We start from the raw sequence: 26,307 nt of genomic DNA on the forward strand, positions 1-26,307 counted from the left end.
ATATATATATATATATATATATATTTACACCTATGCTAATTTATTTAAACATATTAGTTGTTATACACATGTAGAAATGAAATGGATTATTTTTAAGAGTTTTAGTAGTTAAGTAAGTAAATAGGCAGGTCATTTAGCATAATGATATGTCCAGTAATCATGAACTAACTTGCCAGGAGCATTTACTGTGATGATCATTACATATATTGTTGTTTCTTAGGAGACTGCTGTTGCTGCAGTTTGTGTGTTGGCAGAACAGTGAATAGGAAAATATGTTCATTTGCATTTGTTCAAACTGCCCAACTTCGCCCCTCGCTTTTGGTTGTTCTCATGCATTCATTTGGCTTTATGCAAAAATAAAGCTCAGTTTTGGCACTACTTCAGAGCCATATTGTTTGTTTTGGATTGTTTGTTCATTTTTTTAATTAACCCTTGCTGCCGTGCTTCCCAAAAAAAGTTCCATAATGCAGGGGAGTGCTGTATGTTTTGTTTACCCGACTCTCTGTTTTCGTCTCTCTGGGCTTTGTACAGCTTGAACCCCTGCAGCAATCACGAGAGTGTCTTGTTTCCTGGAGAGGCGGGACATGTTTGCTTGGTTCCCTGCCCAAAATATTTGTAACCAGGCAACAGCTAGGCCCGTCCCACAATAGCTCTGTGTTATTGACACCCCTCTTGCTGTTGCATAACTTCTTCTTCCCAGCACCAGAACTCAAAATTAGCAGCCTCGTCAAACTGCACAATCAATGTGAATTTGGCTTGTATTGCTTCTGTTTTATTCCTATGGACCTTCACTGCATAAACTTCAAAGTTTATTTCTTTACTCTTTGGACTTGGACTGCCGTGTTTGCACACTGATGCACCGAGTTACAAAGTGTTGAACTGAAAGTGACTTTGCTGCTGCTGTAACCTCCATTAACACAGAGGTTTGTTTACACAGACTTTGGCTACGAGGCGAACATTTTAGTTGCCTAAAAAACAATACTTGCCTTATAAAGCATAAACTGAATGATTAAGGAAATAGTCTTGCATACGTCTCTGTTGTGAATATGAACTCAAATCTTGAATGTTACCCTACTGAAAAGAAAAAAATTGTGGTCTTCGGTGGTTTGCGAGCTGGCTCTTTAAGCAGTGGTTCTCAACCCTTTCTTGTTTAAACCAATTAGTTTATATTTCTTCTCCAGATGTTTGTAATTTACTGGATAAGGATTTTGAAAAATATTTTTACTCCGTTTCTACTCAAATAAACTAGTAAAATATTTTAGAACTTGGCATAGCTAGAAAAATGTATAATCTTTATAAAAATTTATTTGGTGTTTTATTTTTGCTAGAATTAGCCTTCCTGATATATCTAGGTTTATCTAGGCTTTGGCAATCCTGATTCATTGAAACCCCAAACAAATGGTTGAGGGTGTTATTTTTTATCTTGTCTTATTTTTATTTATTTAATAAGGAACAATTACACACATTAATAATACAAAAAAAGAAAAACGTGTGTCAGATTTAGCCAAACTGGTTCATTTTCACCCGTGCTCCCTTGGCAGGATAATGTTAAAGACAATGAAAACAGCAGACAAAGTATTCTCTTAACCTTAATAATAATGATGATGATTATGATTTTAAATGAGTTTGCTGCACTATGAATTAGAAATATGAATCATGAATAAAAACTCCAAAAACAAATTATTTTAAATGATTTTAACTCATCTTGTGACTCTCTTCAAAGTTTGCTGAGGCCACCTAGATTCAGAGGGGTTTTGGTCACTTTCAGATTTCCAGCTCGGCCTGACAGGGAGACCCTATTAAACTAGCCAACACCAGTTTAAACAACTTCAAAACTATGGTAACTGCTAGCAAGCTTCAACATACATTAAACATTTAACATTCCTGCCTTCCTTGTAGTAGGATTTTAGGTTTAATTCTTTTGGATATCTGTAATTTATATCAGCTTTGTTCATCAAGAAACTAGTCTCTTCCACTCTCCCTTTTTCATTTGTCTCATAAATGGGGAAACTCTCAGTCATGTCTGGAAACATCTGGAGGGGCAGACAGCATGAGGTCATTGCTCTCATCCGGGTTCGCCACACGTGTACGTCTGTCTGCGCTGAAGAAATGTGAGAGAGAAGCTGTGGAATTTACATTTTTGTCCGAAACAGAGCCTTGTGATTGGCTCCCCTGCATCTGCGCTATTTTTCCTGTAAACTTGTTCAGAGAAACTGGATTTCAACTTGCTGCTATCAAATCCCATGTGGTTGAAAGCACAAACGTAAGACTGTTTAGTAAAGCTGAAGAACAAACCCATGATCTAATATTTGAAATACTATTATTTACTGGCATCTGTGGTTCCATGAAGAACCATTCACAAAAGGTTATTTAGTGGAAAATGGTTGTAAAGATGATTAAAATGCTGTTCTCACTATGAAAGTTATTTCAAGAACTGTTCCATGAAAGGTATTTCAGTGAACCAAAAATGGTTCTATGTCAATGTTTGGTTCTTTATAAACATCCCAAATGTAGCAGCGAGGTCTGGGTGACCCTGACCTACATAGTCAAGTATTTTCAATGACTATATTGCCCAATATTAGACCGCAGACCAGTGACGGACAAGACTTTAATTCATTTACTCCATTACATTCACGATTTCCTGTCAGGATAATGTCACTGAGCAGTCGAGGAAACTGTGAAGGAAAAGGAAACAGTGTGCTGTTTTTGATCAGTGTTCGTTTGTTCGCATTCCGATCAAAATCAGAGAGCAGGAAGGTGTTTTTAGAAAATAAACACTGAAAAGTGCCTGAACAGGACTGACTTTTTAAAGTCAGATCTGCTGAGAACGTCACACTGTAATTTAGATTCACCATTACCAATTGTCTGTCTGAATCCAGCTCTCACTGGCACTCCATTGTGTGGAAGAACATGAATTGCCATTTTGTTCCATGTAAGACTGTGCAATTCGGCGGGCTAAAGCATTACTGAAATGCAATGAGTTTAGTATTCAGCAGCGTAGCATGACTCAGACAGCGTAAACCTCAAGCGCGTCAAACGTAGCCTACTTTCTGTAGGCCTCATGCCAGACAGAGAGACACAGCACTGGATCAGAGAGAGAGAGAGAGAGAGAGAGAGAGAGATTGCACTCTTTCTCTACCTCCTCTCTGCATTTCTATCAGTCTCCAGCTATTCTTTCTTTCAACCCCCACATTCTCTCTCCTGATCTTCGCATCCATCTCCCCCACTCCTCCAATGCTTATGCAACAGTTGCCCTATTTTTATGCGGGAGGCTGTGAGGCAAGAGAGATTGAATGAGCAGGTGGGAGAGAATGATGGAGATAGGAGGAAGGGGGCTACAGGAGTGCTGTCTGTGCACACTGCACACGTCAGGTGAAAGACAAACTGTCCCTTTCTGACTCCCCCTACCCCCCGTGTGCCACTCTTCTTCTCCGTCATCACCTCCCCCCACCGCTCTCCCACGGTCGAGTCTAGATGAACCTTGTTTTCACTCGCGAGATTGCCATTTATTGGTAATTGAGGTAAGAGTTTAAGGTTGCTGTTACAAAAAGTGTTTCTTTTAACTCATGTAATACTGGATTTCATTTAGGACTATATGCTTTAACATACTGTAATTGAAAAGGAAAGAGTTTAAGCTAAAAACAGCACTGTGGGAGAAAAATAGACTTAAAGGGATAGTTCATGTTTAATTTGACAAATGAAAACGGACTGTGGGTTACACCTACATTAAACGGACTGAACATTTGTCCCTCACGGCCCCGTTTTCATTTGTAGCAGATTGAACATGGTCTCCACTTCAACAACAGTCCACAGAGTGATGAAAAGTGTCTCTGTAAGCTAAATATCGCTAAATATTTGGCATCATGCAGGTGAATTTTGTAACAAAGTAACAGCTGTCTCAGACTACAGCAGTGGTTCTTAACCCCACACAAACTTCCAAGGAGGAATCACTGGATGATTTAGAAGAATAAGTTATTTTTATTAATATCTCTGTTTTTATTAATATTATTTATATATTCATTATTATTATTATTATGAAGTAATCATCATTCTAAACTAAATAAATATTGTTTTCACAGAAGAACATACAGATCTGGAAGACAGAACATAACTTCAGAAATCACTAAATGAATCATAAGTAATTTAATATATTAAATTAACTGTGTTAATTAATCTGCAGCTAAATGCAGCCAGTGTACTACTACAAACTACATGTACTTATTTATTTAATCTGTATGATTTTCCTTCTTCTGTGTAACATAAAACAAGAGCTTCTAAGGTCAAGGTGGCATAGCTTTGTTTTCCCAATGTTCTTCTTTTAAATATATTCTTAGCATTAAACAGAAGAAACAGATAGTTTTGGAATAAATAATAACAGGCTCTTCATTTTTGCATGGACTATCTCTTTAAGCGAAGTGCCTTGGATCCAAATATAAACCAGTATACTGTATAACTGTAGTAAACGTCCCAGACTGACTCTAGCACACATCGAGAGAGATCGCATAATCCCATATTTTAATTACGCAGGAGCGGTTATAAATTTGAGAGAAAACAGCTGAGTAAATCACAAAGTCTGAGGTGAAATTTTAAGCATTTGTTCAGATAGAACTAGCTGCATAGGGTAACAAAGGTTTTAATTTCTTTATTACTAAGACAAAAGCCTGGGAGATATTTAGGTAACACTTTATAATAACTGCATGCTATTAATAATTAGTTAAGCATTAGGAAACAGTTAATTCATCATTTATAAAGCATTAATAGACATTTATAAGCAGTTTAAAAATACAGATATAAATGATTTATACCTGATTTAAAAGCATATCTATAATGTATTTGATAATTTTTTTTTTCATACTTTATTAATGATCAATTTATCATTTCTAAATTAAGTATAGCATTATTCACACCAATTATTAAGGAGTTGTCAATGGTTCATAAGATAACTTAGAAATTGTAAGTAAATGATTAATAAACTATTTAAATGTGCATTCATCTTTTTATTCAGACATATAGTAATAGTTACTTATAGTGTTAATAAATGGTTTATTAACATGTATTTCTACTGTAATTCAGGGTTAATTCAGGTAGTTATAAAACAAATGTAGTTGTTAGTTAACTATTTTTGTGAGCTCATTTAAAGTGAGGACTATTTATGCCTTGTAAAGCTTTTACAAATGAGATTTAAAGGCTGTTAATATTTCTATGTTCTGTATCACTGTGAGGTGTTTGCTTCCGTTTTTTGTTTAGAAGATAACTGAGCCAGTTTAAATATCCTTTATAAATGCTTTACAAGGCATAACTAGACTCACTTTAGATGAGCTCACATAAATAGTTAACTGACCACTACTAAATGCTTTATAACTACCTGAATTTACTACATTTCTTGTGATCTTATGAATCACTGGCAACTCCTAAATAACTGGTTTGTAAATAATGCTATACTTCATTGAGAAATGATAAATTGACCATGAATAAAGTATGAAAATACAATTATTAAACACATTATAGATATGCTTTTAAATCAAGAATAAAGCATTTATATCTGTATTTATAAACTGCTTATTACGGTCTATTAATGCTTTATAAATTATGAATTATCTGTTTACTAATGCTTAATTAATGATTAATAGTGTGCAGTTATTATAAAGTGTTACCGATATTTACTAGTGATTAGATATGGAATTTTAGTTATCGAGATTTGAGCCTCTGTGATTTGAAGCTTCTTTGATGTTTCATATTAAGCATTTAAACTTGTCAATTTGAAATATGCTGTAGGACAACAACAACAACAACAGCAATCCTACCATGAACGGGCAGAATTTCTAGATAAAGTTCTACTGGACACATGCATATGGTCTAAATAACTGAGCAATGCAGGCAACACCGCACTTGTGTCACTATACTGAACTAAAGAGACTTCAGTCTATAATTATATAGCATTAAAACACCTTTAACCGTGCAAATACAAGCAATATGGTAGTTGTTATTCAATAAATCCAGAAGATGTTAGATAGCAATTATAACATGGCTCTGTGGAGAAACCTTCCTTCTGATTAGCAGCCTATTACTTTGATATCATATAACCATTTTACTCTTTTCCTCCTGCCCAACATGTCACCTCCTGGCAATTTATCAGTGTAGATTTTTTTAAAAACATGACGAATAATTTCACCCGTTTCATTAATGCGTCAGTACTTAATGGGTTGACGTAAAAGTGAACACATTTAACTAAGTAGTCAGTGTGGGGGCAAACAGTCAAATGCAGTTTGAGTGACGCATTAGTCAATGTGTGATGCACTCACACCCAAAAAGTTGACATATTACCCATATTGATGTTGTTCGTAAGCACTGACTCCCAAATGCTCTCTTCATTTATAGTACAACTATTTTGCGTTAAAACGACCGTCTGACTGATGCACATTCTCAGGATAGAGACATTCAGAGACAGCCACCCTTTGGCTCAATTGCCCTGTAAATCCATGAAATACTTCATGTAAATATCTATAAATACATCCTGTGACATCAATTTCAGTAGAATTGTGTTCTCCAGCCAGTTCTAAAAATGCATCTAGGCAGTCTGCTTAAAAAAGGCACCTTCCTTAAGGAGCTTCCACTCTGGAAAACGCTCCCACACACGCTGCACTACAACTCTGGAGCTATTCCTGTGTGCCACCCCCGTAGAACTGTACCAAATGACCGAGTGTCGGCAAGAAATGAAAGGCAAAACATGTCACAGCGGCGCACCAATGGGATCAATGGGGGAATGAAGCGGGGGGTGATGGAGAAAATAATGATAACATGAACACAGATGGAGGGAGGTGGAGAAAAGGTTGGAGGAATTTATTCATTCAACCCTGCAATTCTGAATCAGTCTATGTCACACAAACACATGTTCGGCAAGCTGCTGTGCCTATTTCCTCCTTAGTAATTATATTCAAAGTAAATTTTCTATCTGCCAGAAACCCAATTCTTTCTCAGTTATTTTAGTCCATGTTTCTCAGAAAGGAAACTGCACAAACTTTTGATATTTCTGTCATCTTGGCTTGTACTCACTCAGTTGGGCAAACTTTTTAATAGATACCTATTTCTTTCCAAACAAATATGCGTTATCTGATTGGAGTGAACATTTGATTGAAAAATGGCAGCAGTAAAAGGTTTTAAAAACGCCAGTCAGAGACAGATTTCACACCTCATCGAAAAGGGAGAAGCTCATTTTTACGCTTAATAATTATTCTACGTAATATTGTTATTATTATGTTATTATATCACAACAAATGAATTCCCAACTGAATAACAACACCAAAAACAAGCAAAGGAATAGTTCTTGCCTATTTATAAGCCAAGTGCAAAATGTGTTAGGAAGCTACTGGGTCTGTGTGAATAACCTTGGTCTGCTGTGTTTTTGGCAGACACTTTCATTCTATCCACAGGTAAACACTAACCCTCTGTTTTTTTTTTTGTTTTTTTTGGTGGGGGGGGGGGGGGGTAATTCAATACTTCTATTTTAAGCCAAATCACTGATAAAACATTGTGAGTGCTTTAGAATGGTATGTATTTGGTGGCAAAGTACGTATTTTGTGGCTATTCAGTATTTTTACTTCAAAGAAAACTGAACTTTCATGGGTTTTATTTGATTCCTAGTGTCCCGGGTGTAATTGTAAATTTGAAGTTTTATATTGGTGGACTAAACATATATATTATTTAAATGCAAGAATGTTTGTTAGAAGATGCCACTTAACAATGAACCCTTTTTGCAAACTGTGATGAGTTATAAGCATTGTAAATCTAGCAATTTTTATATTTTCATTTTTTTTTTATTAATGTACATTTATTACGCTATAAATGATTGGCAAATTACAGAAAAAAATGGTTAATGCTGCTTTTTAATACAACGGCTGAAGAAGAGATGGCAAATTTGACTTCTTTCTCTCTTCTGACCAACGTAACCGATCTCTGTAGTGTAGAAATTTTGCTATTGGAGCAAATGGTAAAACAAAAATGAGATTTGTTGTGGTTTCCATTCGTCATTATACTTTAACTTCTAATAACCATGGAAATGTGAAATAGTTCTAAACTATCTGGGCCCAAAAAGCATATTTCTTCATTGATGGCCATTCATAATTATGTGAATAATCTGTATATCCCCATTATTTCATTACAAGCAATGTTTACCTGTGCCTGTTTTTTTTCCCGGAAAGCTTTTAGAAGCATAAAATGGACATATTGTTCTCTGCTGATTTTAATGCCTACTCCAAAGGATTTGGGACTGTGAACTTTCTTTTGTTGCCCTCAGCTAATCAAGTAAAGAGTGTTTAGCCACAAGACATTTGGGGTTCAAGTGATTGGTCCAAAACAAGTAACTGAACTGAGCACCCATGAGCAAGGATGGCAGATTTCAAATTGTTTTTTAGATTTGAGACGGCAGATTTCAAATTGCATAGTTCTGGGAATCTTCTGCCAGATTGATGAATAGAAATGCTAATGGATCCTAGTATTTTTGGACAATTATTCTGGCTCACTTCACAGAAAGAAAGCAAGACAGGCGGACAGAGATAACCGAGTCAAGAGTAGCTTTTAGAGAAGCGAATAAACTTAGGGATCATAGAATAAAAAGTACAAGATGTACCTGGGAAAATTATGGAAGAGGAAGTGATTGAGAGAGTAATGACGGACGTGCGTGCATGCTTTTTCTTGTCATTTCCAGAGGCGCTTGGACTGTTGCTGGGGGCAACCTCTGTTCGGTCACCTTACAGCAGAGAGGAAGCATTGTGTGAGCAAAGGTTTCTATTAATAGGAGCAGCGGGAGAGAGGACAAGAGCGCGTGTGTGTGTGTGAGCAAGCATACACGCATGTGTGAGTGAGCGAGCGCAAGGTACGCAACGAGGAGGAAGCAGATTGTGAGAATGAGACAGTTACTAGAGAGAGCTGGAGGGAGGGATGCAGGGAGAGCGTAGCGGAGGAGGGAGCGATGGCGTGATGACGCTGTGCGTGGCGTCAGAGCGATAAGAATAGAGCCGGTGCGTGCAGGGCTGCTGAGACATCGCTTTTAATACCCACAGCTACTATCTTGCTCCCTGAACAATGTGTGTGTGAGTGTGTGTGTGTGAGTGTGTGTGTATGTGTGTGGAGGTGTAGGTATACGCACAGATAAAAATTAATATAGAAATGCCCCGTGATGAAAGATTATGACTTGTACTTTTATATTTGGAAGTAAAAAACATTCTCAACTTTTAAAGACTGAGCAGAGATGCATAAATGTTCCTAAGAGGGAAAACGGTAGAAGAGGAAGTACAACTCATGCTGTATGAAAAAAGAAAAAAAATGCAATTAGGCTCCTTGTTACAAGCATAATAACGATCCTCTGGTTTAAATGCATCAACAGTCAACAGTCCTGCTCGTCTTCTAAAAGCATATGAAAGCAGATATGACTGTTCCAAATCTATGACTGCATAATGCCTCACCAATAATTAAAGCAATCAATGACTCAAAATTTGAATCCAATTAATTGCATGATATTTTGAGTAATCACATATCAAATTTGCTGGCACTAAATCACACTAAATTAACATTAAATTGACATGGGTAAATGTGGGTAATTGGTTTAAAATATAGATTTAAACGCATTCTTTTCATCATTTACCTTGATTTCAAATCCAAATCACTTTAAAGAAGATATTAAGAAGAATGTCCGAGCTTCTCTTTTCCTTACAATAAAAGTGAATGGTGATCACGACTGTCCCTGGTCTCCATTGACTTTCATTAAAACAGCAGCTTGGGCATCCTGCTAAATATCTTCTTTTGCGCTCCACAGAAGAAATAAAGTCATGTGGGTTCGGAATGACGTGGGAGTGAGTAAAAGATAACAGAATGGTCATTTACGAGTAAAATATTCCTGTTAAAATATCTCACATGTTTTGCTTATTATGAATGCAAATACACATACACATTATGTTAGGGTGGGCCGAGGGGGATGAAATGCGAAATGCTGTTTTGTATCCAGGCAGTAATGACCTACACGGTCATAGACCCCAACTGATGGAGCCGTGAGTGGGTGGATGTAACTGCAGGACAAAGGTCCACAGATCACAAATGAGAAGAGGGGGAGATGTAGGAGACGTAGGCTCAGGTGGATGACGTCAGAGTGGTCTTGGCCTAGCAGGTCTGTCCCGCTGAGGTGTCGGGTCTGGACAGGCTCACACAGCCAACAGCTTCAGGAGCCACTGCACAAAGACCAGAGAAATGATTCAGGGAACATGCTGTGCACATTATTAATAAATATACCCTCATATTATACATTCATGGTATAGATAAACACAACCAGAAATTGACAGTTATCCTGAAAAACTAAATTCTGTCATCATTTATTCACACTTATGTTGATTCAAATGTGTGCGACTATTTTGGTGACCATGCACTTACTTTCCTATTCAAAACATTTCTCAAAATATCATCTTTTGCATTCTAAAGATGAAATAAAGTTATACAGCTTTTACATGAAGGAATTTTTGTGGCTTTTTAATTTCTGCTGATTTATTTAGCTAATTATTTATGATTTATTTTAATATTATTAATATACATTTAAAATAAGAGTTCTTGTTTCTAGTACTTTTATTGACTTTAATCTGGAAGACACTTATATCAAACTTCTCTAGACTATAGCTAGACAGGCAGTGATCATTTTAATAAGTGTTATTCATTTGAACATCAATCGGAGGGAATTCAGAGATGGCTGTGGAAGACATTGAAATAAATGAGCTGATTTTGACAAACAAGATCTTACAGCATTGATGCCCTTGTCCTTCAACTCGGGGTTGGTCTCCGACTCAAAAAGATCTGAGGAGAAACAATTGGCAAGCTGAATCCTTCCAGTTAACATGTTTACAGACTCTCACATCTATGTTAATGATGGCATGAACACCTCGACAGCTTTTAGGCATGCCAGTAAACAGCATGATGAGATGCAGTGCTACGCAATTATCTTTACCTTCACACTAGACGCAGATCCAAGATCTAAGAAAGAAATTCATCTTCAAGGCATTTTAACTTTAAAACATCACTTGGTTAAGGCCAAAATCCCCAGTAACACTTTCTCCAGTGAAAATCCCCACGCTCCTGTTGTTCTCTCACATCAAACTCTACCAATATATTTGTTTAAAACTGTTTTCACTAATAAATTGTGCTTGATCTGTGCATATTTCTCTCCTGATTCAGATTAGACCTCTTTTTCTTTTTACTGGAAGAAAACAATATTATGGATAGTGGTCTCATATTTCAGCAGGAAGCAATGGTTTGAAGTTAAAAATGTCTTAAGTGATTTATTTATTATAAGCACTTCAAGCTATTAACTTTATAAGACATTCATCGTTGGACTTGAATCATTTGGATTACTTGTGAATTATTGTGATGCTTTAATTAGCTGTTTGAAACAAACTCATCTACATCTTAGATGGCCTGAGGGTGCATACATTTTCAGAAAATGTTCATTTCTGAGTGAACTAATCCTTTGAGCTTTTAAATGATGCGTGTTATTTTCCTCACAACGATTTAGGATGGATCCATGGATTCACACTGTCTACAAGAAACTCTGACCCCTTCATCTGCAAGTCACAGAGGAAATGGAGTTCTTAGACCAGGCAATGTTTTTCCAGTCTTTTACTAGCAAGTTTTGCTGAGTTTGTGCCCACTGTAACCTCAGTGTCCTATTTTTGGCTGACAGGAGTGGAACCCGTGGCCTGCTGCAGCTGTAGCACGTCCTCTGCAACATTTGACATGCTGTGTGTCCAGAGGGGCTCTTCTGCACAGCGCATTTCAGTTACTGTCACCCCCCCATACATTTGAACCTGTCTGGTCACTCTGCTCTGACCTCTCTGAATAACAAGGCATTTTTGTCCACAGCACTGCTACTCACTGGATGTGTGTGTGTGTGTTTACAACATTCTCTGCCGATTCTACAGACTATTGTGCACAAAAATCCCAGAAGATCAGCAGATTCTGAGAAATTAAAACCATTCTGTCTTGCACTAAAATTAGTTTTATGGTCAAAGTCACTTAGATCATATTTCTTCCTCATTCCGACTTCTGGATTGAAAGACAACTAATTGTTATTTAAATGTGTGAATGGTTTAATGCATTGAATTGCTGCTGCATGATTGGCTGTTTGGATATTAAACAGGTGTAGCTAATAAAATGACCACTGAGTTTATATATTATAAAGGAACACACTCAACAGTATGGGGTTGGTAAGATTTAAACAATTTTTTTTAAAAGAAGCCTTTTTTGCTAACTTAGGCCACAATTAATACTGTGAAACATTTCTGCAATTCAAAAGAACGTTTTTCTATTTGAATATATTTGAAAATGTCATTTACACTCGTGACAGCAAAGATGAATTCTCGGTAGCCGGTATTAATTATCAGTATCACACAATCCTTCGGAAATCATTCTAATATGCAGATTTGCTACTCGAGAAAGATTTATTAATATGCATCCCGAAACCTCGGAAGTAGTGTATGCTGCATTTCAAATTAGGAATCATTCCAGAAACAAATTTGTCCGAATAAGTTAAAACGGCTATAAAAATTTAGTTGGTATGCGTTTTGTGAACCTAATGAAGAATGGAAGTTTGGATATTTTGTTATTCTTCTAATACATACAGAGGCTAATGAATCAGAAGTCTCGGACATTCACATTGCTAAATAAGGATAGTGTTGCGAAAATGGATTGGAAGAACTCTGGTTATGGACTTACCAAAGAGCACCTGCAGTCTGGCAACACAAGACACAAAGCCACAGAAAGGCAGGTATTGTTCACCAGCGCCAAACCTCTCCCACAACAGCTGTAGCACAACATTGTCACACTCCACACCTGAGGGCAGACACAGACAGCAGTGGGGGAGGACATGTGGTTGCCTCAGAGGAGGCTTTTTGTATATTAACACAGGGTGTGGTGTTTGTGTACATATGTGATCACCTGCAGCATTCAGAGCCAAACTGAGTTCGAACGGACTCATGGTTCCTGATGAATCCTCATCAAACTGGAAAAAGACAGACTGCGGAGGAAGAGAGTTATGAATTGTGGTATCAAACAGTACTTTCTCCTTGTTTTCTTGAAAGGAAGCCAGTGTTTGGGATTTAGCTCTGATACGACACAGGCACAGAGCGCTGAGGCAAATGAGTTCATAAACAGGATAAACAACAACAGCAACAACATTCCAAGGTCTTTCGGTTTGTGCAAGACGCGCTCCATGTAGCCTAACACAACCTGATAACTGTCACAGCTCAGTGTCCTCACTGCTCTTTCTAACACTGTGCCAAAGCTGAGAGTGACCTTTTCACGCATGAGAACTAAGATACCTGCAGATTGCGTAGGGAGGTGAGCAGCTTCTCTGCTTGAGCTCTGTTCAGACGGCCTCTGCCCCCAGTCTACACACAGCCGTTAAGAACATCAACCAAGAATGTTAGAAAAATATACATGTATTTTATTGTTCCGTGTGAAATAGTATGATTGATCCCATCCCAAAGAGGCCCAAAATCACTTCCAGAGACTTTTACATGAACTGTTCCCTCCTGGTGGAATGACTTGCCCAACTCGATCCGAGCAGCTGAGTCCTTAGCCATCTTAAAGAAATGGCTAAAAGCGCATCTCTTCCATCTTCATTTGACCCTCTCACTCTAGCACTCTCTATTCTAATTCTAAGAAAGTAAATAAAAAAAAAAAAAAAAAAAAAAAACAACAACACTTGACCCACTAACACTTGCACTCTCTATTCTTACTATTGGTCTTCTTAAAAAAAAAAAAAAAAAAGAATTCCCTATTCTTTTTCAAATCTATCTTCTTGTTTTCTATTTATTTATTATAAAAAAATGTCCCTCTAACACTAGCATTCTCTATTCTTGTTCTATTCTTTTGACTTGATTTATTTTTATATATATAAAAAAGTTCCTATATACATATACACACACACACACACACACACACACATATATATAACTTGTTATGTGTACTGAGTTAGGCTAACCAAGACTTGTCTCTCTTAAATATTATTGCCCTTTTGTTGGTCTTGATTGCTTCTATTGTCCTCATTTGTAAGTCGCTTTGGATAAAAAGAGTCTGCTAAATGACTGAATGTGTGTGTGTGTGTGTGTGTATATATGTATGTATATAGGTACTGGGAAAAGGATACATCTTCCCCAAAGATGAGCTGTCTGCAGGTCTCCAGAGGAAGTTCATATTCTTTTTCCAACACTAAAACACAATTAAAGCAAAAAGAAGTGTGAACAAAAAGCAAACGTTTAGTGAGTCCTGTATTATGACATGGTGACCCCTTTCAAGGAAAAAAAAAATAAAGCTTTAGGTTACTGATATGAATGCTACTGGAAATAATTTTATTATAAACAATTATGTATTACATAAACATTATTTCTGCAGCACTAGTAATTTTTTTATTTATACTTTTAAAGTGTTCTTTTTTTTTTCTAAATGCATACAAGTATATGAATGTACAGCATCTCACCGCATAAATCTCACCGATTTAACTACCTTGTAAGAGAAGCGACACAATACTTCCACCTTGTGGCCACTTGTGGTACAGTAAGTGTGTTTGATTAATGCTGTGTGTGAACAATCCCTGTGGTGACAGACAGCTTGTACTAAATGTGTTCACCCTGACCTGAGTTCACCAGATTCATAAACTGCACAGCATTCACTCTGTCATCCTGGAAAGTGAAAAACATAAACGCATATCTGGAGATGTTTGCTTTCTTCAACGATTCATCAGATGCCCACAAATCAGTCTAGAATGTGTCTGGAAGGGACTGAGATGCTTACTGATCCGGCCTTTTCATCAAACCACTTCTGCACTCTGAACAGATCCTCAGGTAAGACCGGCTTTGACATTACCGTCTATGTAACAACACACACACACACACACATTAATGGTGAGAGTAATATAAAATACTGTATTTACACACACACATACACACAGACGGTTGTTCTTCTTTCTCATTTCAGTCAGTATGTCTTACCACAGAGTAGTTGTTGGTGCAGGGGAAATCCTGGAACCTATAAAGCAGATTTGAAACTTTTATATGGTTAACCACTGGACAGACTTACTGTAAACAGCATTGTGCCAAAATCACAATGCAGAACAGATAGAGACGAGGTGTGTTTTATTCTTTGTACCCCTGTATGTTGCCGGTTTTGGTGTAAACACGGAGGAAGAACTCCCCCTGCTGGTTGGGCCTGTAGGTGGAGGCTACGATGACATAACTGCTAGGCTCCAGGTGCACCTTCCGCCACACGCTCCTGATGCTACGGTACTTTCCAGAGCGAGCAACTGAACGGTTGTTGGAAAAGAAGTGCTGGTCCAGAGATCCTGGTTTGTCCTGCAGCTAAGGGGAGAGAAGATGTGAAAGCGTGTTTGTATTTTAATAGAGTCATGTATCAAGAAATGATTTCGATAAGTGTGTATCTGTATTTTAATGCTGCTAGCTGATATTCATTCAGCTGCTCACCTCAAGGGGAACCTGGAAAAGAGGATGAAGAGGTTAGACAAGAGAGGAAAAAAGGGCTTAATAAATTTGCAATAAAAAGAAGCATTTAAATATGCATAAGACAAATAAAAAAAGGTAAAGTTACAAAGATGAAAATGGAGCTAACTGTTTCATTGTCCCTCCCACATTAAAATTATTTTTAATTTAATCATTTTTATTTTATTATTAAAATATTTTTATTAGCCTTAACACGAAACACAACATATGTGACATTATTTGTATGTGCCTATATGATTTTTTGTATATTTTTGTATATACTGCACACACACACACACACATTTTTGTTTAAATGTCTTTTTAAGACGTATCTTATACTCACAAAGGCTGCATTAATTACATTTAAAATACAGTAAAAACAGTAATATTGTGAAGTATTATTATAATTTAAAATAGCATATGATACTGTTTTCTATATCAACATATTTTAAAGTTTAATTTATAATATGATGGCAAAGCTGAATTATCTGCAGCCATTACTCATTTGCATCACTCTATACAAGAATAATGATTCATTTAATGACTTTGGATCATAAAGTATGAAAGGCCTGGCTTAAATGCACCTCTCAGTTTTATATAATATGTAAATGTGGGTCCTAATCTCTCACCTTGTAGATGTGAAATGCGATGTAGAGAAAGTGGACTTTATCTTTTTGTCTGCGGTATTTCTGGAGAAGCTCCACCAGGACCGTGCACTTCTTCTTCTTCTCTCCCTGTTTCTCAGTCTTGCTCACAGGAGCCACCACAACACCTTCTTCATCGTCTTCTCCGTCTCCTTCCTCCCCTTCCTCATCCTCTCCATAATCATGCTCATCCACATCTTTCTCAGACAGAATCATCTGGAACTGAGGATTTTTCCAGAAAGATCCTGCGGGATTGAAATTTAGAGATGAGGAAGCACGCTAAGGAAGCAAATAAATAATAGTGAAAAATAAAATAAAAATACTTCTACTTTATTACTGCCTAAATGTATTATATTTTCTTGTTGGAACAGTAGTTTTGTGGAAATCTTTTGAACTGTATATTAAATTATTATATTATTATGATATTATAATAGTGAAAGGGGGAAGTTGTGGCCTAATGGTTAGAGAATTTGACTCCTAACCCTAAGGTTGTGGGTTCGAGTCTCGGGCTGGCAATACCACAACTGAGGTGCCCTTGAGCTAGGCACCGAACCCCCAACTGCTCCCCGGGACCCACAGCATAAATGGCTGCCCACTGCTCCGGGTGTGTGTGTGCTCACTGCTGTGTGTGTGCACTTTGGATGGGTTAAATGCAGAGCACACCATATTCTCACCATACTTGGCTGTATGTCACGTAATATTGTTATATCATATAATATAAATCAGACATATTTGTTAACAAACATGTAATTACTTGGGTAACGATGGCTGCCCCCAGCAGAGCACATTGGGACCCAGGTGCCTTGATGTGAGCTCAGTGTCCAGGACGGGGTGTCCGTGTCATCACTCGCCTCCCCCGACATAGAGTCCGGATTCACACTGCACATTTCCACTGTATTAAACAGCCGGCAAAAGTCCTCTATTCCCATCCTAAAAAACACAAATGCTTATGAAGTCCAGACACAGGCAGATTCAAGGGCACAGTTCACCTAGAAATGAACATTTTCTCCAGCTGTTCCAAACCCGTATGAGTTTCTTTCTCCTGTCGAGCACATACGAAGATGTTTTGAAGAATGCTGGCAACCAAACAGTTTACAGTAGCTATGGAAATCGACGAATGGTAACTGTTTGGTTACATTTTTGAAAATATATTCATTTGTGTTCAACAGAAGTAGAAAAAACTCAAAGATGACAGAGTTTTCATTTTCGGGTGAACTATTTCTTTAACTAAATGGCCTATTACGGGATGCGCTGACTGCAGTGGCAGTTATTATTAGTAGTCGTATGAGCAGTGTTATATAATTCTTGGCGTTTAATTGATTCCTGTTTGGCAAGTGCTCAACAATAGCGAGAGACAGTGATAGAGAAGTGTGTGTGAGATCACTCCCATGATAAAATCAATGGTGCTGTCTACACTGGAAGCACCAGTTGTGTCTTCAGTTGATGAGCAGCCTGTTTCTATTTTTAGCATGCTGCAGAGCTACTAAAGCTACTTTCATATACAAACAATAAAGTTACTATGTATGTCCCAAGATAAGACTCTGATTGTGTGAGTTATGGAAATCAGGAACAATTATGTACAGTGTACATTTACCTACCAGAATTCTCCATCTTCAACTTTGGCCAACTCAAGTCTGGCCTTCTGAGCATCATCTATAAAATCCCAGTCCTGACACCTGCACACACACCGACACAAGTGTGCAGTCTTAAGCAGTGCTGAGATGCAACTCTGAGATGGTAAGAAAATGAGCTGTTGAGGTCTTTCTCACTTGTCACTCCAAGGTCCACAGTACTCAACAAACCCCCATGGGTTCCGCAGCCTCAGCAGCAGGACCTCTTCAGACGCCTTCTGGACCTACACACACACACACACACAGCTTGTGACAACATATGCTGTGTATATTAGGCCCTCAAGGGTACTAACATGCAGAGGTGTTTACCAAAAGCTGTTAAAATCACTAGTTGGATGTCATGTGTACGTGTGTATTGCATTCATACCTTATCTGTATCAGTGATGGCATAGGCATGACCTTTGATAAGACCCTCTGAAGTCACACTGCCAATCTCCTTCACACTCGCAGCCTGCACACAAAACACCACATATGTGTGTTAAAAATGTATACAGTCATCAGCCACATTAGAAAGTAGAAGGTGGAAACAGTAATATTGTGAAATATTATAACAACTGTTTTCTGTTATAATAGATTTTAAAGCATAATTTAATTCTGATGTTTCAGAAGCCATTGCTTCAGTCTTCGGTATCTCATGACACTTTAGAAATCATTCAAATTATATGCTGGTTATTATTCTTTTCAATGTTGATAACAGTTGTGCTGCTTAATATTTTGTGGAAACAGTGATGAATAGAAAGTTAAAAAAAAAAAAACATTTATGTGAAATAGGAAGGTTTTGTCATATTATAAATGTCTTTAATGTCACTTTTGATTAACTTGATGCATCCTTGCTGTGTTAAAGTATTAGTTTCTTTAAAACTAAAAGAGAAAATCTTACTGACCCCCAAAATTTCAAAGGTAGTTTATGTGTGTGTGTGTGTGTGTGTGTGTGTGTGTGTGTGTGTGTGTGTGTGCGCCTGTGTGAATATGAGTCTATACCTGTATGAAGCAGCTGAGCAGACTGCTCCTGGCCAGGGCAGCTGTGATGGCTCTCCAGAGCATGCGTGGGGGCCGAGATGACACGTGGAGGGAGTAGGCAATGCCCCCCGTAAAATCCTCCATTCCCTCTGAGATAATTCCCCCCTTCAGACTGCCATAAGAACCAATCAGCCTTTAAGAACAGACAGACAGACACAGAAATATTACCAATGGGCCTCAATTGATTCCACATGAATTATTCTACATCTGTAAATGGCATTTGATCATTTTTCACAACTGGATGTTTTTTCCCAAAATTATCAGTAATTAAATAACACAAAGGAACAATGGCCTTCACGTGAGTGGTGTCACTAATGAACAGTCACACGCACGCCACACAGTCAAGGACACATATGCTGGAACTGACTTGGCATAAGCTTTCTCCACCAATGCGCTCCAGAACTCGTTGGTGGTGCGAGAGTAGCTGAAAAGCAGACGGCCCTCTCTCACAGGCAGCCTGTCATCCACTACCACCTCCACCCACTCACCATACTGCCAGAACTACACACAGAGAGAGAGAGAGAGAACAGGGTTACATTTGCTCTGTTCAAGCATATTTGGGTGTTAATGCACCCCAAAAAAGTGGACTGATTTACGGTTCTGTATCTGTCTGCAATATTTGGACCAGTATATCTCCTCTGTTTTAAAGGGGTACACTTGATGTACATTGCATGAAAACATGTAAAAAAGAGTTTGTAGGAAATAATTTGACTCTGTAAGATTTGTTAAAATTATAGTCTTTTATTATATACAGTACACACATATATATATATATATATATATATATATATATATATATATATATATAAATATATATATATATATAAATATATATATATATATATATATATATATATATATTTATATATATATATATATATATATATATATATATCTTATTTTCACCAAATCTTTATTACTTAGATTAAAAAAAAAAAATCTGAAAATATTAACATTTAAATTAATGGTTTTATAATTCAGTATAAAAATATAATTGATTCTTTTGATGGCATACTTAATTTTCAGCAGCAAATACTTCTGTCTAATCATTTTAAAATGCTGATTTGGTGCTCAAGAAACATTTCTTTTTATTTTCATTGTTAAAAACAGTTGTGCTGACTAATACTTTTGTGGGAACCATGATATACCATTTTCTTTTTAGGATTGTTTGATGAATAGAAAGTTCAAAAGAACAGCATTTATTTGAAATTGAAATCTTTTGAACCATTAGAAAAATGTCCACTTTTGATCAAATGAATGCATGCTTGCCGAATAAAAGTATTAATTTATTTCAAATGGTATTGCACTTTAATTTACCTAAGAGTCATACACACACAGCAGAAAACTGTGAAAGATAGTTGTGGAGGTCTTAATGATGAACGTTTTGGTTTTAAACAAATATATATTATTAAAATAATAAAAAACGTAAATGTGAATTCAAAAGATTTATGTGATATTAGACAGGCAGGTAGCACCATGTGTATGTCCATGTGTCTGTGTCCATTTCCTTGGGCTACAGTAACAAGTTTAGACATTTGAGGAATCGTCCACCAATCAACAGTCCTCTACCTCCTTGTATTCTCATTTCTCTCCTGTCAATCAGTTTTTGATGTGTCTTCTTTCTTTCCTGTCCTCTCTAACCCTCCTGGATCCGGTCAAGTCATATTGCACATACCTGTTTAGCCTCTGAATGTAACACTATGGCAGGCAGAAGGAAATTATATGATGAGAATGGCATACCAATTACATAACGCTGAGCGTCCTTCCATAAGAGCTCTTCAGTGTAAATATATTTTGATTGTTTAATTAACTGTGCTGTTATCACAGAAGTTTAACCTCAGTTTGCAACCACACACACAAGCCACGAGAGCTGTAGTGGCTTGTTGTAGTGCACGCTTTGTCAAGGTGAACTCTCTGAAACAAATAGAATTTGATTTCAGTAAATCAGTTCACTTTTATTTTGTCTTGAGCCTCACAGTGCCTCAGCCTCACTTTTTTTTCAGGCTATAAGCACAGATTTCTTTTTTTAAGTGTATCCCTCTGGTGGTTCCTGCTGAATAACAAGGCTGACAGGATTCCTGAGAGGCGGACAAAATAAAGACTATTCTGGTCTCATCAGTTTTTTTTTTTTTTTTTTTGTAATTGTGGAATATGTGTAGGCAAGCACTGATACATGAGAGTTTGCAACTCCAAGATCATTTTAAGAGGTGTGGTCATTCCAAACGTTGGCTTTAATCGACCGGCATGGTTTTAATCAGATCATTAGTGGACCGAGCGGATGATAGCTAGAGGGTGAAAGCTGATTCTGAAGGGGTCTGCAACAAATAAACAACATGGGAACAAACAGAAACGCAATGTTCCCTCTCTGTGAATGAAAAACAGACAGCTGAATTATGATAATTTGCATGTGTGTGTGTTTAAAGGGGGAGGGGCATGCAGACGTACATGTCATAGGGACAAAAGGAAGATGACAGGAGCTGTTTCTGGAAAAGGCCTCGGCTGTTAGAGATGGTAAGGTCAAACACAACTGATTCGAATTACCATTCCCCTGGACGTACTACATCGCTAGTTAGAAGTAAATCCAGATGCATAATTTAACGGAAGACATTCGAACGAGGATATCAATTCTGGACGGATTCGACTCGCTCACAGACCCCCACTAGGACTATAAAAATGGAAAGTGTATGGGTTCTCTCATGATTTCTCTATACACATTTTAACTATCTTCAGTTTAATATAAGATTAAACCGCAATTGTGAATGAAAAAAATGACATATTGTATTATTTCTAAAAAATGACCTCTTAAATTCAGAAGTGTCGTGTTTTTAATTTAGGATTCCTGTTCGCCCTTACCCTAAAACGAAAGATGCCAGCGTAGGATTCACTCAGGCTTTGTCCAGATGGAACCACTTTCACAAACAGAGTCGGGTGCATGGTGAGACAGGACAGTGCCGCCAGCAGCCAGCAGTTACCTGCAGCAGGAAATGACATCAGGCTCTGTCAAACAACACATCATTTCCATCAATATTTATGACAGAAGACCACAGCCTCAAACACAAAGGGGAAATCCAGGCTTTGAAGAAGCAAGAGACACGCAGTCTGTCTCACGCACAGTGACATTCCTCTGTAACAGGTAACAGCTGTCAGTTTGCCTCGTGTGGGGGAAACACAAATGGATTCAGCGTGACAACACTTCATAAAAACATACTTAACAAGGCAACTCCCATAGGAATGACACCAAACAGAGCTCTACAATGGAATACGTCCAATTAATCTTCCAACCGCTGGATACGCTAATGTGGAAAGTCACTTGAAAACAAATGATTAAAATTTCTGCTTGAAGTGCAAAGAATAAGGCATTATTTGGGTAGATTTCCATTCAAATGAGATTATTTACATGCGTTTGTTATTCTAGTGATGCATTGCGATGTTCATATATTATTTAGAGAGGCCATCCAAATCCTAAGTGGCAAATGCACACTCCATGATTTAAGCAAAGCATGAGCTTGCTTTGTTGCAAGAGGTCTGAAGTTCTTTGCATGTGTTTCACCAACACAAGAAAAGTCTGAAATGTTGGATTTCGCAATAAATGATAGCCAGATGTTGCCGTGACAAGGATATTGTTTGGTATTTCAACTCAAGTATCGAGGGATACCCCTTAAATGGTATTGTATCCTTGGGGGATACAAAAAGGGAAGTTAGCCCTTTGCAGAAAATTAACGATAAATGACCATTTAAAGATCATGTGTGAACAGGACCTTTTGGGAAATACTGGTAAATCCAGTCTGGCAGTTTGCTGGAATGTGAAGTTGTGGTAAATTACAGTTTTGATGCTTTATGTGAACAAATACTGCCGGTATGAGCCTATACAAGGTTTGGACACATTGATGTAACGAGTCTGAATTAGGCGAGTCATAAAGTTCTGACACTGTTAAAAACGCAAGCGCAATGATCAAATGTATCAGTTTGCATGTTTACATAGAGAAACAATGGAAAAGCAGCGGAGTGGAATGCAAAAATATGTTAGGGCTGTCATATAGAATGTGATTATGTGTTTAAAAACTTGAGATGCATGAAGGGTTCTGTGTGAAGAAGAATGTTTGTGTGTGAGTGTGTGTGTGTGTGTGTGTGTGTTTTAGTGTTCCTTGTTTTTTTTTGTGTGTTTTGTGTTTCACTTTTGACATATGCTTCCAAACAAATGTGACCACTCCAGGGTTCAGCCATCGAAATATAAGACACATCAATGAAATTAAAAATAAAGCGCTTTTGTGCAGATTAACAAAACGGTGCAGAATTTTAAAGTGATTCTCGATTATTGGCGATTATCTGTATTTTGGAGTTGATGGCATCTCAACAGTATTTTTTTTTCATTTACAAAGGTTAACATGGGAAAGTGGCTAATGAGTGAGCTGGCCTAAATTTTAATAAAATCAATTTTGCAATGTAATATGCTTTTGAAAAAAGAATCTGCCATATATGTATATGCACATATATTTTACATGTTATTTAGGAAAAATACAAACTGTAAATTAATAAACTGAAAATTAAATATAAATATATTATCATACTGCACCTTTTAGGGGATATTTAGATTGTGAAGGGTACCTTGCTATGGCACATGCATCAAAATACATGGTAAATAAAACACTTAACTCATTCAGCAATAATGATGATACATTTTTTTTTTTTATTGATTTAAACCTATTTCTGTAACAAAGACTTTCACGTCATATTGACTTATTAATGTAAATTATGATTTCACTTGAAATATTGTATACCTTTTTGATTTATGGTCTGGTGTTGATAAAGGTGTACTTGTCCCTTTCTCATGGGACTTTGGGGGTATGTAAGACAAAAAAGGTTGGGAAATGCCAAACTATAGAATACAGCTGAGCCTGTAAACGTTGAATATCTCGCCAACACTGCACATCAACAAAAACACTTTCCATCAACACCAAATCAACGCATATGTAGAGAGGGAGCAAGAGGGGTAAGGCAAAGCAATATAACAATACCCGCTGTGCACAATAATTGTTATTCTTAAGGTGGGTGGAAATGGGGGGCGGGAAAGGGAGGGGTGTACAGATGATGCCAATCCGACCTCTCGCTCCCTCTTTCTTCCCTCTGCTTTCATCCCTCTCTGTTTCTAGTACATTTGTCGTGTTTTTGATGTGAGTGGCCTGCGGCGGCTCCATGTTGCATCTCTCAGCAGGGACTCTGCAGGAGGCTCTGAGATCAGCGCAGTGTCTCGCGGCTACAGGGGCAGAATGGGGATGGTACATTAAGCATGATGAGGAAGATCTGGGAGGAAGAAGATGGGGGGGAAGGGCATCTGCATGATAAGGAGAGGAAGAGTGGGAGCGTTGCCAAAGACAGTTATTTCAATGATAGCGCTCATGCCTTGAGGGTGCTTTCGGGTGATTTGGTTTCTGAGAAGTGCAGTAAGGCGTTATCCCATTATCCTGGCATAAAATATGAAAAACCATGCACTAACACAGGCGTATACTCACCCAGCTGGCCCTGGCAGATATCGGTGGTGCCCATGGTGCCCTCAACAAAGACAGCATTACTTGTGATTTCCTGAATCGGGGGAGAGTTGGGGAAGTAAGATGGGTGTGAGCCCAAAAACCATTTGCAAGTACATGTGATGGACTGATGAGGACATCGGAAAACACATACATGTGTACAAGAAATATACAGGTATAGGGTCTTTCTGTCTTAAAGTCATAATCCACCATTAAATGAAAAATCATTTACTCGCCCTCATGTCATTTCAAACTTGTATGACTTTTTTTATTTATTTATTTTTTTCTGTGGAAGACGAAAGATGATAATTTGAAAATATCTAAACAACTTCTATTGTATTTTCTGTGAATTGAAGTCAACAAGAGCTAGAACTGTTTGGCTGAAAACATTCTACAAAATATCTTCTTCTTTGTTTAGCATAAGGAAGAAATGCATAAAGGTTTGGTAAAAGTACATTTTGACAGAATTTAAATTTTTGTGTGGACAATCTTTCTTTCAGTTATTGTTATTGACCAACTTCACATCAATAAATGCCCCAATTTTTGCAACATTTTTGCTTTAATGTTTATTTGAGGTGCATCATCACCTTTAATTCTGTCAAGCAATCTTACTAGTGTTCACTGTTCAATGAAAATTCTTCCTGTTGAGTACTCCATCTTCTGATGCGTTTTTTCATTAAACAGTAACTAATTGTCACATGTCAGAAATTACTGTTGGTGAATGCTATTATGCATTTTTTATAAATTAAATTAGCTGTAAATTCACAGTATGCAATCTAAACCTGTAAAAAAAAGTCCATATGCAACTAAATTATGCTAATGACAAAAAAACAAAACAAAAAAACAACAACAACAAAATAAGTTAAGATATATATGAAGCTACCTTTGGGCGCAGCCACTTCACTGCCTTTTTAGGGTCAGGATCCACAGGAATACCGAGGGAGCTTTGGTTCGCCGCGAACACCGTGTCTGAGAACAGAACTGCAGATTTGATGCACTTCTGCAGCAGGACGTCATAGTCTTGATCTTTGAATTTAACCGGATTGTCAAAGGAGCCTAACTCAGACATTTAGGTCAGTGGGTAGGATCAGATGTGGTAGTACTGTCCCAACCTGTGCTGAAGTTTTGGAGCTTTAGAAAAGTTTGGAGCAGCAGCACATCCCATCCTATTCCCACCCTCTCGAGTTGACTGCCCCTGGGAGGCGTAGAAACTTGAGACGTGTCTGATAATGTCCGACTAGCTCGCTAACTGTCCTGGACGGCTAACCGATCTAAATCTTACTCGAGTCTTACTGCTAATATTTAGATAGCCTAAGTTAATTATCTGTTATTTAATTATCTGAAAAAAAGAAGATAATGTAGGTGTTGCTGAATCGCTAACGTTCTGTAAAAAATATATATTCTGCGTTTATACACCGTGGAATTTAAATTCAACAAAAATCAACATCTGTTAGTATATAATATGTAGCTGTGTGTGTGTGTGTGTGTGTGTGTGTGTGTGTGTGTGTGTGTGTGAACTCAGCACTAGATGGCACTGCGATGCCACTACCTCAGTTTTAGTTCTACTTCTCAGTTATGGATTGTCAATCAAATTAACACACTAACGCCAATTTCTTCCTAGTTATGTTTTATTCACTGGATAATCAACGACACTCTTTTCTATAAAAAATACAGCTACAGGGTCGAAAAATGCTCATTGCTTGCAGATAATATCCTGTAAAAAGTAGATTAAACAAATTATATTTTGTAATAACATAAAATTTTGTACATATAATGACGCTTTACTTATTTCTTGAACGAGTTTTGACAGACAGCATTGTCAGAAACCGAAGGCAACTAACTCTATCAAGTCAGGTGAGTTTTCGAGATAACTAAGAAAATATATTTATTAATCACTGCAGTGTTTATTTCTGGGTAAAGATGGAGTCATAGATTCAAAACTATGAATAAAATTATATTT

At 37.4% G+C, this 26,307-nt stretch overlaps 1 protein-coding gene across 1 annotated transcript; it reads right to left on the reverse strand.

Moving 5' to 3' along the window:
* Positions 1-9,178: 9,178 nt before the first annotated feature.
* Positions 9,179-25,608, reverse strand: LOC127933819 (calpain-2 catalytic subunit). Its single transcript, XM_052530830.1, has 21 exons — positions 25,231-25,608; positions 24,333-24,402; positions 21,676-21,794; positions 19,190-19,323; positions 18,784-18,955; positions 18,170-18,253; positions 17,941-18,026; positions 17,770-17,847; positions 16,926-17,101; positions 16,157-16,416; positions 15,513-15,524; positions 15,181-15,389; positions 15,024-15,060; positions 14,827-14,901; positions 14,669-14,714; positions 14,183-14,244; positions 13,353-13,421; positions 12,970-13,048; positions 12,748-12,864; positions 10,781-10,833; positions 9,179-10,220 (listed from the first exon to the last, which is right to left on the reverse strand). Exons 1-21 carry the CDS (start codon positions 25,414-25,416, stop codon positions 10,194-10,196), a joined length of 2,151 nt encoding a protein of 716 aa, XP_052386790.1. The 5' UTR covers positions 25,417-25,608; the 3' UTR covers positions 9,179-10,193.
* Between the last annotated feature and the right edge of the window lie 699 nt (positions 25,609-26,307).

Source organism: Carassius gibelio, chromosome A18 (assembly GCF_023724105.1).
Source record: "Carassius gibelio isolate Cgi1373 ecotype wild population from Czech Republic chromosome A18, carGib1.2-hapl.c, whole genome shotgun sequence".
NCBI classification, from domain to species: domain Eukaryota; kingdom Metazoa; phylum Chordata; class Actinopteri; order Cypriniformes; family Cyprinidae; genus Carassius; species Carassius gibelio.

Excerpts from the sequence above, each read along its gene's own strand:
- LOC127933819 (XM_052530830.1), bottom strand. The coding sequence starts at position 25,416 with ATGTCTGAGTTAGGCTCCTTTGACAATCCGGTTAAATTCAAAGATCAA. Across the intron at positions 18,254-18,783 it reads TGCTCAGCTGCTTCATACAG|GCTGCGAGTGTGAAGGAGAT; the intron begins GTATAGACTCAT and ends TTTTGTGTGCAG. Across the intron at positions 15,061-15,180 it reads AAAACCGGCAACATACAGGG|GTTCCAGGATTTCCCCTGCA; the intron begins GTACAAAGAATA and ends TCTGCTTTATAG.